The 17,397-nt window shown below is 42.4% G+C and overlaps 1 protein-coding gene across 5 annotated transcripts in view; it reads left to right on the top strand.

Annotated features, from left to right (window-relative positions):
* The first annotated feature begins 10,240 nt into the window (after positions 1–10,240).
* Gabra5 (gamma-aminobutyric acid type A receptor alpha5 subunit) overlaps positions 10,241–17,397 on the top strand; it is a 106,354-nt gene continuing 99,197 nt past the window's right edge. Inside the window, exons 1-3 of one of the 5 annotated variants that reach the window (XM_031386829.1) lie at positions 10,250–10,351; positions 11,784–11,843; positions 12,200–12,359. In XM_031386829.1, the coding sequence (XP_031242689.1) occupies positions 12,274–12,359 (86 nt within the window). In that variant the 5' untranslated portion in view covers positions 10,250–10,351; positions 11,784–11,843; positions 12,200–12,273. Of the gene's footprint in view, positions 10,601–10,898; positions 11,163–11,783; positions 11,844–12,199; positions 12,360–17,397 lie in introns of those variants that run through there. The other 4 variants (XM_031386827.1, XM_031386828.1, XM_031386831.1 and 1 more) reach the window with 4 other exon arrangements.

The following is a 17,397-nucleotide window of genomic DNA, read 5'->3' as shown; positions in this document are numbered from 1 at the left end:
GGATTTACTCTGGGTAGCATTGCCCTTGCTCTGCTCTCTCCAAGCACACCCAGGAATACTTGGTATTAAGCCCTGATTACTCTTTAGTTAATACTTTAAATATTCACATTAAAGTGTTTAATTATGAATGGCTGATAATTTTTTCTGCATTTACTAAAATGAATATAGATGTCTCTCTTTTGCATTATAATAGACTAATAAGAAAGAATTTTTCAATGACTTAGCTGACCTTAGATGGGACCTGACATCAGCTCCAGTTAGAGTGGCGTTGCCCAGTGCTCTGTGCTCTGTCCAGCTGCACTCCTATTCTAAGAACAGTGTTCAGGACTTTTCTTCATCTTTCTTCCCTAACCCTTGTTTTTTAAAGGCAAAATTACTATTTTGTCTTTAAAATCTTGGATTTTTTATTTCTTATTTTATTTCTCTAACAGAGGCTATAAAAAATTTGCTTTGTCTTCTAAAATGAAAATACTTCATAGATGCCAGGCCTAGAATTTTCTTTATATATTTTAATTACAGACTCAGATTTGTTATAATGACTGACACATGGCACATTCCTGTTTGCCTTTCAAATATATCAGTTATGATAATTTTGTTCTTTCTTTTTTCCAAGAAAACCGTACTTTTGGTTAAAATGCATAATTTGATCATGTGATTTCCTGTGGGAGTGTGGTTTATAACATTGTTATCCTGTACTTTATATTCGCAGCTGGGTCTTTCTGTGGGACTCCTTATGTGGGAGCAGGGCTGTCTCTAACTAAATTGCCTTTCCCCTAACTGGGATGCCTTGTCTAGCCTCAAGAGCAAGAGATGCTCCTAGTCTTATTATAATTTGATATGCCAAGGTTGGTTGATATCCATGAGAGAATTCCCCTTTTCTGAGGAGAAAGGGAGGAGGAGAGAATGGGGGAGAGGTGAGGTGAGAGGGAGGGACTTAGAGGAAAGGAGGGAGGGAACCTGGGAATGGGATGTTAATAAACAGTGTAGTTAATCAATCAGTGAATAATGTTTTTGATGTAAGTGACTACAGAGATGTCTCAGCAGTTAAGAACACTCACCGCTCTTGCAGAGGGCCAAAGTTCAGTCTTCAGAACTCACATAGCAATCTACAAACCTTATGATTCCAGTCTCAGGGAATGTGATGCCCTCTTCTCTCCTCCATGTTCCCCAGGAATGCACACAATAGCTATGCATGTATGCGGGCCAAACATTTATATGAATGAAATAAAGGAAATGAAAATGTTTTGATAAAACAAAGAAAAAAAAAAGGAAATTTCCTCTCCTCTCCCTGATACATTTATCATGAAACTGCACTGGTTTTCACTATTTGGTCCAAAAGAGCAAGCAACACACTGAGTCAGAAGATGCATGAATTCAATTGTACTGAAGAACTTTCATAAGAGAGAGAGACTGAACAAATGGCGGTCATCTCACTAAAATCCTTCATGTACAGTTATTTTGCACAAAACTAATATGTAAATTATTTTTAAATAAAAAGCATCTTAAAATTCTATTTTATATCTAGTATATTTGAGATAACTATAAGGAACATTCTGATCCTGTGGAAGGTTGAGGGATGATAACTAAGGATTCAAAGTGAAGTTGATAGTAAGAACCAACATGTCGGCAAGTGCTGCCTATCTATTCCTGTGTCCCTGAGGCTGTGAAAGTTGTTTATTTATCATGAAGGCAAAGTACTGGAATTAAACTAAAGGATCTTCAGCAAATGGAGGTGATAGTGTCGTGATAATCCAGCTCACAAAATGACAGGAAAAATTGTTTCCTCATAACGTATCATGAAAAAATGGAAAAATATTGAGTTTTTATCTTGGGTTTTGTCATATCTACTAGACAGTGTTTAAATAGAAAGTACACTCTATACAGAACACATAAATACAATAACTTAATTTTAAGTAGGACATTCAAAAATAATAGGATTGAATGGATGCAGAGAATAAGCTTGAAGCTTTAATGTAATCAATAAAGCATTTCTGAAGGACATTGGATAGTTTATGTATTGTTTTCTATTGCTATAACAACCTACTCAAGGCTAAATAGTTGCGAATAAAAGAGCTTTACTGTGCTCACCAATCTATAAATTTAAGAGCATGGTGTCTGTTTCTGTTTATCCCTGGTTGAGGGCATCAGACTATATCACATCATGATGGAGTGGCATCACAGTGAGTGTATGTGTGGAAAGGAGACATCATTCAGCAAGACAGGGAGGCTGGAATGATAAGGGCTAGAGTTAGTGCCTTTGAAGGATACTCCCAATGACCTAATTCTCTACATTAGGGATCATGAAGATGTTCTATGTCTTCAAGGTTACACTGCCTGCCAGCATTCTCACATTGAAGTCCAACATTCCTACAGAGGAGCCTTAGGAGGCCTCATGCAAACCATCTCCATTATAATAATTAACTTTATTATTATATAAAATTAAAGTTTATCTAATTTATTTTTATTTTACACATTTCTATATTGTTAAAATTATGCAACTGATATTGTGTAAGTAAATATAAATGTGGGTAAAAGAAAACCTGTGTCTATCTATCTATCTATCTATCTATCTATCTATCTATCTATCCATCTATCTATTTGAAGAAAGGGTCTCTATTTGTAGTCCTGGCTATCCTGTAACTTGGTATGTAGATCATGCCAATTTCAGACTCACACACTCCCTGCCTCTGCCTCCCCAATGGAGTTCTGGGATTAAAGAAAGGCCTGGCCTAGAAAACCATGTTTAAAGGCTTAAAACAATACTGAACTGTACAATTGAGAAGAGTGTCAGCACCACAGGAGGAAGAAGAGATAAATTAGCTCAGGAATACTTTCTGAAGAAAGTTGAAAAATGAGGTCTTTGTAAAAACAAAACAAAACAAAACAAAAAAAACCTCATTTTTTTAAAAATTTGATTATAAAAGGCCATTGGGGATAACCTAAGATTCTAGAAGCTTGACACAACATAAGATCATTTGGGGAGAGGAAACTCAATTGTGAAAATGCAACCATCCCATTGGTCTGTAGGTAAGTCTGTGGACATTTTCTTGATTGGTGATTAATGTAAGTGATGCCACTACTGGTCAGGTGGACCTGTATTGTATAAGAAAGCAGGCTTCACAAGCCACTAGGATCACGCCAGTAAGCAGTGCTTCCCCATGGTCTCTGTTTTACTTCCAGCCTTCAGGTTCCTATCTTAACCTTTTGCGTTGGCTTCTATCAGCCATAAATGGAAATAACCATTTATGTTGCTTTTGCTATTTATATTTATTACAGCAATAGACAGGAAACTAGGACCCTCCCTCCCTTTGTCTTATGTTATTGTTGGTTTTTCTGTTTTGAGACAGGATCTCACTGTGCAGCCAGAGCTAGCCTTGAACTCATAAACTTTCTGCCTTAGTTTCCAGAGTGCATGGATCACAGGTGCACACCACCGTGCCTGACTTTCACAGAGTTTTCTAATAATCAAAAGCAAATAAAACAATGCATATATATGGATGGAAAAAGTCCCTTTTTATTCTATTATCATAAAGGGCTACAGGAGAAAATTACTACACATGCTCATCACATTGAGGGTGGGGAGTCATAGTGGGAAAAGTGTGATGGGATTCAGCATATCCTTCATAAGCACCTAGAAAATCAGACAAAACACATTAAATAGCTTTCCAAATGCTGGACAACTGTACATAGAAACAAATTCTCAGTGAGAAAGTAAACCCAGGGAGCAAACCCAACTGCCCCTGATTTCCACTATCAGGGGCCTCTGAAAACAGACCAGCCATCTGTTACAGTCAGAAGTGAGACAGTAACTGTATCTTATAAGGTAAAGTATCAGATAGAAGGAGAAGTAGGCAAGTAGTGGCTGCAGAAGTCTTCAGAGATTTTGCTAAGTGTGGCTAGGAACATATTGTTACATATTTATTCAGAGTACCCCAGGAAGCTGAATAATGCATGGTCATGCAACAGTCAGATGAGCAGCTTCCAGAAAGCACCTTTTTTCCACATGCTGAAGAGACAGGTTCTGTACACCTGAGTCTTTGATGGTGGTACTCAAGGGAGCACAATATAGTGAGCAACTAAACTAGTCCTATACTGAAGCTATTGCAAATTAGTTATTTTAGAACTTAAAGACTTGTGATATTCAAGTGTTTTAACTTCCTTCCCATATTAAAATACATACAGTCTTAGTTTTTAGTATGGGTGTGTGTGGTATGTACATGTGTTTACAGTTTCTACATGTGTTCATATGTGAACTGCATGAATATAAGTGACACATGTGTGTGTTTGTATGTGTGTGGTGTGTACAGGTGTGTGTACATGTATTTGGTATATGTGTGAATGTGTATGTGTATTATACGGAATATGCATGAATTTGTGCTATGTGAATCCACATGGGTGTACAGTGTTGTATGTGCATACACATGTGGTGCATGTATAATATGACATGTGCATGTATGTATATATAGATATTCCAATACATAGGCATATAGATTCTAGAGGATGATATCAGTGCCTTTCTCTATTACTTCCATCTTATTTTTTGAGAAAACGTCTGCCACAGAACCTGGAACTTGCCATTTTTGCTAGACCAGCTGGCTACCAAGTCACCAGGAACTCTTGTCTCTATATCCTCAGTCTAGAGTTAAAGGTAGATACCACAACTCCTGGCTTTTTACTCCAGATGCTTCAGGTCTGACCTCAAATCTTCACACTTGTACAGCAAGCTCCCTACTCATTTAGTCATCTTCCTAGTTCCAAAGAACACAAACATTAAAGGAAGACAATCAAACCATACACTTAACAAAAGAGTCAAAATCAGCAGCCAATGCACACAGCAGAAAACTATGATCCATAAGCAAAAGAAGTAGCAACAGCAGCCTCAATCACCAGCAACGACAGGACTAACAAACACCACCAGATATTTATAATAAATGTGTGCTAAAGTTTAATTCAAAGCATAACATGGTAGTTAGGGGAATAGATAATAAAAAAGAGAAAAATCCCAGAGATTAAATATGCAACGATTGAAGTAAAAGATACATTGGGCAGGATCGGGGTAGCCCTTCAGCCTCAAAAGGGAAGGTTAGTAAACCTAGGCCTAGAAATAGAAAGTGTCCAGAGAAAGAAGTTAAGCAAATGTTCCATGACCTGTGGGGACAGCAGGAAACAGGCAGAGGATATAAAAATCAGGACTGGAAGAACTAATGGATTTTTTTTAATTTGGTGAACATTTTTAGCAAAAATAGCCAAGGCTCAAGGCTCAAAGATTTTAGATCAAAACTGAGAGGGAGAATGAGAGAGAAAGACAGAGGAGCTAGGTAGCTAGGTAGATAGATAAAAAGAATGGTAGATAGAGGGATATCAAGATGTGCTAAAAGTGATGATAAAGGGGAAACCTGAAAGTCAGGCTCAGGAAAGGGCATATACATTTAAGAGAACAACAGCTGACTTATTAGGTATAAGTATAAGAAAGCTTCTGTCAGTTGTATCATGTCAGAAATAAAAGGGCAGAATGTTACTTGAGATAGACAGAAAGACCTGAAGGTTATCTGTTAAACTTTTCAAACACCATTTTATAAAAGAAAGCCAAGACAGATTTCACTGAGCCAAAACCGGATATAAGATGGGAAAAAAACTTAGATGTTTCAACAGCCCTCATGAGCTCTAATTCCCGAGTTCCAGAATGAGGTCTCGAGTAGAGATCCCAGGTTATGTTGAACAGAGTTGCCCACTCCAGGATAAGTGAGCAGATCTGGGCAAGAACGGAGAATGTGACAATGTAATAAAATCTGTGTCAGTTTTTTCCATTTTGTAAATGGAACATAGAAATCTCAACACATGCATCCATCTATTCATTGATATAAAAATCTAGTTTTAAAATACAGTCTCTATTTTAATCCAATCCCAGCTAATTACAGAACGGCTCATCTGTATGTAGTCTTCAAAAGACTAGTTTCACCACTCAAATTTAAATAACACAAAACCCAAAGGAAACAAATGCCAGATTGAAGACAGGCACCGTGTGCTTTGTCCCCAACCCCTGCCTTGCTGTCCATCTTCTTCGGCCCCTGCTGCCCATATTCATTGCCAGGGTCAATCCACTGTTATTTCCCTACAAATGTGCCTGCATCTCCTATGTCAGTCTCGCCCTTTCTGTTTCCTTAACAACCAAATCATCTTCCATGTGTTCAGTGTGCTCACGTGTTGGCTGTGCAGACCTGTGATCGGTCTCTCTCTGTCAGTGAAGTAGCTGCTGACGAAGAGCATGCAGGGCTCTCCTGTGCTGCCGTGTGGCACCTGTTTGCTGTTAGGCCACATTTCCCTCTTCATGCTTGCTCTATGATAGCTGCCAACAGGATTCTTGCTTAGTCTGGTACGTGTGACTTCAGAGCTCCTTAGAAGCACCCCAAACTTTCAGGAATAAATCATTTCCTTCATCCATGCTTATTTCCTGCCCAGCCTCTCTATACATCCAGCTCAGGTCATCTCTTGTGACATTCACCTTTCACTGGAGCCTTCATAATCACACAAAGAAAGCACACAGTTTCACATGTGGCTCTCTCATTCCACACACATGAACTCTTAGCTTGCAGTCTATTGTGTGCCTTGACCAGGCTTTTTTTTTTCCACCAGCTTTTTCTGTGAGGTATCACTGATAATTGAAATGCTATGCCTTTAAGTCAATCTACTTTATAATTTGGAATATGCCTACACAGTGTAGTAATAAACGTGTGCACTGCCTCCTGCAGTCTCATCCTTTGTCCTTGTGTGTGGCTGGAAACTTAAAGTTCACCCCCTTAGCAAATTTTAAATGTACAACACAATGGTGCTAGTTGGTGTTACAGTGCTAGATATTACATATTTATATACTGATTCCAACTCACATATACACATAGACACACAGACATATGCATACACAGAACCACATATGTACAGTGACATGCTAATGCAGCATCTCCATCCCATGCAAGCTAGTTAAATTCTCCTTTGAGATATATTCCCATGCCTGCTCCCATTTGGGGTATATATCTAAAAAAAATCCATAATGTTCATTTTGAAAAGATATCTGTGCCCCCATATTCATTTTAACATTTTTCATAATAGTCAAAATATGGAAGGTAACATAAATGTCTGCTGATCAGTGGAAGCATAAAGAAAATGTATAAATTATATGAAATATTCTCTAGCCTTAACAATGAAGGATGTTCTGCAGATTGTAACAACATGGATGAAATTGACAGAGATGAGTCAGACATTGAAAGAAAGACGCCACATAGGCTCACTAAGATGATGCACCTGTCATGTTTTAGGTAACTATACTGCATCCATCTACATAAACACAGCTACCAGTCAGCTTCTGTTGTACACAGAGTGGTACTTTGTATTATTGGAATACAGGGTCAATGCTGCTTTTGGTAAAATGTCCCTCCATCCATTACACAGCTACTCTGAGAGCAACTATTTTAGTCTTTCACATTAGAAATAAAATACAGAATGAGCCAAGATGGAGGTTATGTGGAACTGGGGTGCCCTCTACTGTTTTTCCGACTTAAAGCTACGATGTTAAGATGTTAAATTTCATTCAATAAAAAGAGAATTGCTAATGAACAAATAGGAATGTGGTCAATAGATCAGTATTAACCAGGACAAACACTGCATTCAAAGTTACCCCAAATTTGTTAAAAGGACATTACATAGACTTCTGGAACTGAACGTTTCTGTAAGCCTTGGGTTCTTGGTCATCATTCCTTCAGCTCCATCTATATTGAATATCTTACAACTGCGTTGAATACCATGTAAACATTGCTGGGTTCTTGGTCATCATTCCTTCAGCTCCATGTGTGCTGAATATCTTACAACTGTGTCGAATACCATGTAAACATTGCTGGGGAGTGTGACACCACTTCATCATAGGAAGGGAGAAGGAACTTAGGCAATATGATCACACACAAAGGTTTTGTTGGCAATGACTGGATTTGGAAATAGTGTTGCAACCTAGGCTGATTTCAAATTCACAGTTCTTCTCCAGCAGCCCAAGTACTAGACTTATACATGTGTGCCCCATATTCAGTTTAATTAGTTTTAAGGAATGGATCTTGTTTATCCTAATTTTCATTTTTATGTTTAAGTGTGTTGTCATGAAATTAATGGTCCAAAACATTGAAATAGCAAATGCAGTCTGTCAAAAGAAAAGCTTCACAGTTGATATTTAGTTCATGGTGAATTAATATATATAACTATGATAAATACAGAAGTCATTCCATTAGAATATATATATATATATATATATATATATATATATATATATATATTGCCAAAATAGTCCTAGCAACTTTGTCCTCAGCTTTCTACTCATCAATTGTTTAAGTCTCCCTACTTGCATTATGCTGTTGATTCAGGAGAACAGTAGATGCCCTGGCATTGGTAAATCTAGAATTAACATACAATAAGTGAAAAGCATATTAAGCTAGTTGTAAATTCAAATTGACTTTTTGAAAATTCGGTGATTTTGGTTATTATATTATATTTGCATCACCATGAAACAAAAAGTCAGAAAAGACAAGCTGAAGGAAGGAAAGGTTCTTTTGGGAGGAGCCTTAGACATTTCTGTGGCATTGCCTCTGAGTTTGTGGCTGGTTGGTCCTCTGTGGCTGGGAGTGCAGGGCTCAGGAAGGTGCTCATCAGGAGCAAGCAGTAAGAGGAGGGGTTGCCCCCCTATTCCCTTTCTACTTCTAATGGCCCAGCACCTAACACCAGTCACACTTCCTTCAGTAGCCTCACTGGCAGGTAATCAAGACTCTGGAACCTGAACCTCCGGGGGACTTTGAGAATCTCAACTACAGAATACTCATGGAACCTTATCTTAGTGACACATCTTCAGAGAACTCAGCAAATGGAGTAATGCATGTGTTCAATTTATCCATCTTAGAAAAACCACTCGAATGAGTATCTTCTATTTCGTGAAGAACACTGTAGCTCAGAGTTATTTAAGACTACAGATAGCTGTATAGCCATGGTAAGCTCTATTACATGTGGACAAAAGGTAATATTTATATCCTGTTTCTGAAATATTTTTTTTCAGTCTCTCATTTTGGGAAAACCAGAATTTCAATAATGTATAAAAGTACCGTTAGGTACTTTGAAAAACCCTGTGTCTAACCCAGCTGGACAATGGGTAGAGGCTCGGGTGGGTTTTTCTGCTAGCGCTGTTAAAGAAGGATCCAGCAGGGAGAGATAGATTTGATTGTTCTTGCTGTCACTTAGAAGTCACTCAACAGTCTGTGCCCCACAAAATTTGCAGCACCGAAGCAAACCCTGAGGTTTCAATTTAAGTCTTTTCTGGTGTTTTGTTTTGTTTTGTTTTGTTTTTAGACAGTTTCGCATGTATATCAGGCGGGCATAGAACTCTCAGAATAGTGCACAGTAACTTTGATCTTCTGCTCTGCCTCTTGGGTTCTGGGATTGCAGGCATATGCCAACTGTGAGGTGATTACATAGTGCAGGGAATGGAACCCAGTGCTTCCTGTACGCTAAGCAAGCATTAAGCCTACTCCAGTGGAAACAACACACTGCAGTCGAGGAAGGAGCTGCCACTGTGTCTAGTTTGTGAGGCATTTGAAAGGACCTTTTCTGCCCAGTGGTAATTGGTCCCGGCTGCCCTTGTCTCGCAGAAACTATGCTACTGACATTGGACCAACACGTTAATCAACCGCATGTGCCCGCTGAGAAGGTAATGTCTTCCTTCCAGGCCCCAGAGGGTCAGCGGGAAGCTCTGCACCGCCTGTGACCTACTTTTATATCTGCGACCCCATACTCTGTCTCTGCACTAAGGATCCTATAGCTTATCAAGGAATGAGTCTTCGGTAATCCCCTAAACATGTCCTGCTATTGTGAAAGGGTTTCATTGTAAGATCCAGCAATAATTACTGTCCGTGAATTAAATGGCGAGGGTTTTCTTGCACCAGTTTCTCTCTGCCAAGAATGGCTGGGTAAAGCCAAGGTTGCTACTGAGGACTGAGGAAGAACAAAAAGTGCTGGCCATCCTACCTGACATAAGCATCCACCTAGGTTAATAGACGCTGCTGCCAATCCCCACACCTTTCCTTCTCTGTCCTAAAAGGTGACCAGCGGTTATTCCAGGGGGAACCAAATATGATTCCAATACCCACAAGCAACTTCAGCAGAAACATTGTCTTCCCCGAAGCGGGTCAGACGTAGCCCCCATGCCCTCCCCCTGGGCTGAGCGGGGGCCGGGGGCCGGGCATTTGGTGAGAGTCTGGCGGCCTCTACCGGGCGCCTAGGCAGAGGGACGTTCCTCAAACCCAGAGACGACATGTGGCGCTTTGGAGAGGTGAGAGCGAGCGCGAGTCCGCCGGGGGCGCTGGGGGAATCTGCAGCGGGGCAACGCGCGGCCTCAGGCGCGGCGCGGAGCAGAGCCGCAGGGCGGCAGCGGGAGCGCGGGGCTCCGGGGCTCCTCGGCGCCGAGCGCCCGGCAACTTCGCGCCGGCAGCATGGGGCGGTGATGCCGCAGGGAGAGCAGGCGGCGGCGAAGCAGGATGCGCCCTCGCCGACGGCTCACCAGCCGGGGCCCGCGCGTAGGGTAAGGAGCTGCGGCGGCCACCGTGGCGGGCACCCCGGCCTCAGGACCGGGAGGATCGCAGAGCAGTTGGGCGCTCGCGGATCCCGCAGCGCAAACTTTGCCCGGAGACTGCGGAGGCCACCGGCACTGAAGGCAGTGGATCTGGTGGCACGGCTGGACGGGGCTCTGGGCGCAGCGCCTCCCGGTTCGCTGTAGATAGCGAATAGCCGCGGCTAGCCGCCGTCGCGGAGCTCGCCCGCCTGGAAGGCGGCTCCCGCCCGGGAGCAGGGGCGCGCGGTGGGCGCGGGCCCTACTTGGTGTCGCGCGCCTGTCGCGCGGGTTGCTCGAGGCCGGGCTCTGGCTGCGCCGCCACTGCACCGCGCGCAGCAGAGGAGGAAGGCGCTGCCTGGCGAGCGCTCAGCTGGCGGGCTTGGGGACTAAGGAGGTCTGGAGGGCGCGAGCCTGAGGGCAGGACCACCGGAGGTGTCCGGTGGCTCTGCGGAGCGGCAGCAGGTGCGGAGTGGCGGAGGCTGCGGCTCCGCAGTGCCACCCCTTATCCCACCTGCGCTGTGCGCCAGCACTGGTGAGCTCGCACCGGGATCTGGGGGGCTCCCCAGGAGAGCAGTCTCGCTGTGGGGATCGGGAAGTCGGGGGCTCAGGGGCAGCAGAAGGCACCGCCCGGGTTTCCCTGAATGCGGCGCCGCGTGCTCGCCGCCTAGACTCGCCAGGCTACCGGCGCCAAGCCCTAGGATTTGCCCAGGCGACCACCGCATGCCAGCCTTCTATTCTTGAAGGGAATCTCAGAGGGCCTTTTCCTTTGAGATGGAAGTACCTGTTGTGTGGTTTTTCAGTTCTGGACTTTTGGGGGGAGGGTCTCCTTAGAAATGTGTTTCTTTTGGAACTCTGGGTTGCTAGTGTACATTGAGCATCTATTTGCGTTATGCGCATGTTGAGATGTTATGTGCCTTCTCTAAGGTTGTTGCTGGCCCAGGGGCAGTGTTTGCTTAGATTACCACTGCGCTAACCAGAGTCTAGCTAAGAACAGAGATATGTTCCAAGTGTCATGATTATTAAGCCATGTAGTCCTGGGAGGCAGAATGCCAACCCAGAAAGTCTGACCCTCACCGGCAAGTCTACCATTGCGATCCTATAGAAGACGTGTTTCTGACATGTGCCTTTCCCCCCTCTTCCCACACACTTTCAGCACCTTGCAGAACAAGAAGCAGCTTGCTGGCTTTGAACGTGTGGCAAATATTTCAGAAAGGTAAATTTATCTCACTTGTGGATTTGATAGATGCAAAATGCAATTGTCAGATAACTTTAAGACCTGTGTTAATAATTGGGTCATTTAGACCTTGCTAAAGGAGTACAATATTAAGGGATGCAAGCAGTCTCTTACAACGACTGTACACTGTAAAAGTGAACTAAAGCTGTACTGTCACCTTTTTTACACTGCCTTGCTGCCCAGAGAAGATGGTGCAAACTGTGCTGGCACAGTCTGCTGGTACAAGGGCCAGGCTCCAGTCTCTGACAGCTCCACTGTGGCAGCAGCATGGTTGGATTCACTGTAGTGCCGGGAACATCCATGTTCATGTGCCTCTCCGCTTTGTGTTCTTTCAGCGTCAAGATCAAGTTGGAGGAAAGGACAGTTTTTCTTCCAAATTCATCTGCTTCAACTATTATTCTTACTGGGAATGGACAATGGAATGCTTTCTAGATTTATCATGACCAAAACCCTCCTTGTCTTCTGTATTTCCATGACCTTATCCAGTCACTTTGGGTAAGTTGTCCCTCCTGCTTCCATTTTGTGGCCCTGGGGGCTTGTGCTGTTGTGAAGCCCTGCAGAACAGGACAGCCCTTGGTTGCCATCTCTGCAGTCCTGCACCCTTTGGTTTGTGGTGAATATGTCCTGACCCATGCTTTCTTTCTGAGCAAAGCGGTTCCTGGTGCAGGGTCTCGGAAATGACTTAGACAAAAAAAAAAAGAGAGAGAGGTTTTTACAAGTGGAAGCAGAAGATGGCTTAAAGGAAGCTGTTTCCTCCTACTGAGGTTGGAAGAGATTCAGAAGTTCATGTGTGTTAAGGACATCTGCTGCTGTTAGACAAGTGTGCCACACTTCCATTTTCTCCTGAGTTCATTATGCCACTGATTTTTATTTTTCAAGCCAGGCTAGTACTGTACATGTGTCACGGAAAGGGATCCATAATAGTCTTGGCCTGAGCCAAGTACAGAGATCTTAAACTAAGCTTGGCTTACCCCCGAGGTTCTCGAAATGTTTCCCCTGACCTCTTTCATTTGCACTTTTAGCGTCTTTGTACTAACGCTAGCCTTTCCTTGACACACTAGTTATACCTCACATTCAAGATGCAAGCTGTTAGAAGGCAATCAGTGTCCCTCTTCTCTCCTGTGTCCCTCACTGCCCCAAACTGTCCCGGCTAATCAGGAGGATTGCAGGTTGAAGTACTCCCACTGAACAGACTGTGCTGCTTGACTTCCTGTTTACCAGTGCTCCTTCTCAAGGGAACACTTCGGATACTTAAAAGGACTGCAGAGCACGGTCACCTGTTTCCATTCGTGTGGCTAGTGTACGGGCTACTTGGCAGGTATTCACAGGTCCGCTCTGCTGAACAAAATTCCCATGAGGGCTTGTGCTTGTGCCTGGGGCAGATAAGATGTATTCTGGGCATCTGAGAAAGTCTCATCAGTCTGTCTTCCCTATCTCCTCGCGTCTCCTCCCTTATCTCTCTCATCTTTCTTCTTGCCTCTCCTCTCTTGCCTCATCTTCCTCATAGCTATCACTGTTGTCTCTATATGTCTAGCTCTGTCTCTGTCTCTTTTCTCTCATCTTCTCTTCTTGTCCTTCACCTCTTTTCCTCTGTTCCAATTGGAAGGATCAGAAAGGCAGAGAGTGTCGAGAGCACAGACAAGAAATGTCATTCTCCAGCAAGGACATCTTTCCTTGAGGGGCCGGGGGGGAGGGGGGATGTCTTTGTGGGCTTGTTTCCCAGCCCTGTGCATCCTCTGTCTACTTATCATTTACACCCATGCAGAGTAAGCTCTAGAGTTCACTTTTGGTTTTCAGGCCAAATGCTTGGGAACTTTGGTTCTGAAGCTGAGTAGCGCACACTCTGTCTAGCAGGTTGTACTTTTCATTGGTTATAAGACACACCATAAACAATGTGTGAGTCCCTAGTTATTGGGGGCCATTCTTGCCTTGCTTATACTGGGGGGACGTGTTCCCCATCCCTGGTCCTTAGATTTTCAATCTATTATATAAGGATTTTTTCCTTGCAAGTTTTTTTTCTTTATTAAATCCTATAAATTGTGGTTTCCCCATTGCTTTTCTGAATGGAAGTGCATGTGAATGAAATCTCATGAATATTCACCACTGCAAATTAATACATTAAGATAGTTGACTTGTTTTCTGATATTCTATGTATACTGGGAGATATTTTCGAAGTGATGTCCATGCTGAGCTGTGCTGGCTTGGTAACATACAGTCTGTAGGATTTAGCACAATAATTCTGATTGTGAATAGAATAAGGCAGGAAAAGCTATCACATTTTCTGGTAGATACAAGTCTGAAGTAGAAAGTTATGGGCATGAGTTTAATTAATTTCTTCTTTGTGTGAATTTATAAGGTCTTCTAAAAAATGCAGATTGAGATTGTCAGTTTCTGGAAGGAAATTCTGATTAAGTCTGAGGATATCTGAGAAGATATTAGATCTTTAGAAAGGAATATTTTCATTATTTTAATGTCTATTATAAAGTAATACCTAAAAACTGCAGGAAATGTGTGAGATCTAGACTAGTTTATGAACTTGTACCAACTCTTAAGTAATCATCCCTCCCCTTCTAGTTCCTATTGCTTGCTCTTGTATGTATTGTATATATCTGGGGTCTACTGCTTATTCAGCTTTTTGTTGATTTGGGGCCCTAACTTTCCACAGTTACAAATTCTTTAGGCTGTTTGATTTTAAAATGAATAGCAATAGCAGAGCAAAAATGGGCTGACATTAACTACTTCCCTACTTTGGGACATTTACATCATTTCTGATTTTCTTGCTCTAAATTATCTTGTATAGAACACATTCAGCTTGGAAATTTCTTAAGTATATGAACTTGCTTCTATTGGAAGATACACAAACTAGTCTGAATATATATAGGAGAAGACTGCCCGGTCTGGCCTCAGTGGAAGAAGATAGGCCTAATCCTCCAGAGACTAGACGACGCCCCAGGGAAGGGGTATGCCCAGGGTTGGGGGAGGAGAGAAGCACCCTCTCAGAGGCAAGAGGGAGGGAGAATAGGATGAGGAACTGTGAAAGGGAGACTCAGCAGGGGGGAGCAATAGGCAGAATGTAAATAAATAAAATAAATAATAAAAAGAAGATATTCCTATGAGTGGGATTAAATACCAGGTGCTGTGGAGCCAAGCAGCACACACTGCACACTGCACACATCATAAGACATATCAAGCCTCCACTTATTTCTTCTTTTCTTTCTGTCTTTTTTACTTATTCTTTAATCATTTTTTATAGTCCAGACTTTATCCTCCTTCCAGTCCACCCTTTTACTGTTCCACATTCCATAACTCCTTCCCCCACCCCTGTCTCCTGGAGGATGTACACACACACACACACACACACACACACACACACACACCCTACCAGACCTCACCACTCCCTGGGGCCTCAAGTCTCTTGAGGGTTAGGTGCATCTTCTCTGAGTCCAGACCCAGCAGTCCTCTGCTATATATGTGTTGGGGGGGTCTTACTGCACACAGAACACATCATAAGACATAACAAGCCCCCACTTATTTCTTCTTAAATGAGGTTCTGCTTGATTTCAGATTAATTGTAGGTAGGAGTAATTATGTTGAAACCCAGCCAGTTTCATAACATTTCTTTGACTTTAGGTCTTAACAGATTGCAAAGTACCCAATATTATAATGTTTTAAGTCAATCCTAGGAGTCTCCTTATGAGCTCAGTGTCATTAACCCCATTCTACAGTTGGCAAGGTGGATGGATCAGTATTTAAGCAGGGCGCTCTATCCAGCCACCACCTGCTGCGATTCCTTTCTCTGCACTGTTCTGTGTCATCCTGCTGGGATTCCTTTCTCTCTGCACTGTTCTGTGTCATTTTGCTCAGTTTCACCCTGTGCTTTTTTTCCTCTGACTACAATTTTGGAATATGTCAAAGCAATCTAGAAGCTGGGGGATATGGCCCTGAAATGTGCTGTCCATTTTTGGGCTTTAAAAAGAGTTTTCTGTACTCTGAAATTGGGGAAGGGAACAGGTTGAACAAATTCTCTGTCCCATCATCCCTCCACCAAAGAAAGGATTTCTGTGATTAAGCTTCAAAGGAAGTTGAAAAGGGAAGTTACAAAGGTCCTGGTTTGATCACTACTCAGTCAGAGAACTGCTGATGCTCCTAAGTATACCCAGGAGACTTGAGAGCTGGCAGGAGTAAGAAGTTCTATGCAAACCCAGGCAGGGGAGAATGAGAAAGAGGCAGCATATAAGGTTCTGCACAGGTACAAGTTGACACACCACATTTGTAAAAATCTGCACATTCAGCAACAGAAGAGGCATTTGTGAAGAGGGAAGTATATTTGGTGATTGCATAAGTTATTTAATGCAACCTTGCTTTGAAAATATCAAGAGAATTATTTGTCTTTCTCCATACCTTTTTCTAAATTTAACCACTAAGAGCTCATTTTCAATAGTTTTCTAATTTTATTACACATTGTGAATTATAGAGCAGGGCATGAGTCAAGCATACAACTGAACCAAGGCCTTATAGTCAGCCTCGACCATGGTCCACCCAGATACATGGAATTATTTAAGCCATTATAGTTATTTTAATGAAACCAGAAATCTAAATAGCACAGTGTAGAAAAACTTAGCACTGAAACAGTATAGGGATCTAAGTGCCACCAAATTATATAATGATAAGTTTAAACTAGAAATAATTTATCAACATTTAAAAATCATACTTTATCAGACTTGAGAAGCCAGTGACAATTGCAAGGCACATTTGAGGATTATCAGCTCAATAGGTAATGCCAGATTTCATTCACTTACTGGTATTAGCATAAAGATTTGTTTATTGAAAGGAAAAATTTTAATTTTATTACAGGGGAGCTGCAATTCAAAAACATGTTGGAAAACAATATGTTTAAATTGACAATGAAATGCAAGCTCTTAAAAACAGGAAGGAAGACCTTTCTCTTTGTACATGTGTGCCAGTTTGGCCTTTTGTCCCACAAAGAGGAACCTTTTCATCCTCCTTCCTATATTGAGGGATTGTTGCCTTTCCTAACTGGAGCAGTAGGCATGTCTAAATCATGCCTGTGAGTTGTCTTGCATATCCTCAGATAACAGACTCCTCCTTTTCCAGAGCTGCAGGCTCTCGAGGCTCAGGACACACAACCAGTATAATGATTGTAAAAGCACCATAGCAGTGCAGTCAAACCAGTTAGCAGGGACAGAACTGAACATGATGGCTGTGCCTGAAAGCTGTAGAGAGGGACCGGCAGAGAGAGGGAAGGGGGTACTTCACAGAGCCTCAGTGGAGTTAGAGAGTTATCTCTAACCTTGTTTTAAAAGATAGAAAAAGGGGCCTATTCCCAGACTTTCGACTTTATAAAGCTGACTTTAAGCATGTTTGATGCACCAATGCTCAGTAAACAGCACTCAGGACAGCAGGGAGCACGGCTCTCCTAAGTAGGCTGGCTGTAAGCTCCAGGATGAGTCATTAGCTGGGTTCTGGGTATAGGTCTCTCTCTCTCTCTCTCTCTCTCTCTCTCTCTCTCTCT

This window comes from Mastomys coucha, unplaced genomic scaffold, assembly GCF_008632895.1.
Source record: "Mastomys coucha isolate ucsf_1 unplaced genomic scaffold, UCSF_Mcou_1 pScaffold21, whole genome shotgun sequence".
In the NCBI taxonomy this organism is placed as follows: domain Eukaryota; kingdom Metazoa; phylum Chordata; class Mammalia; order Rodentia; family Muridae; genus Mastomys; species Mastomys coucha.
The sequence above is the reverse complement of the archived record's forward strand: the minus strand, read 5'-3'. Positions and strand labels throughout refer to the sequence as shown.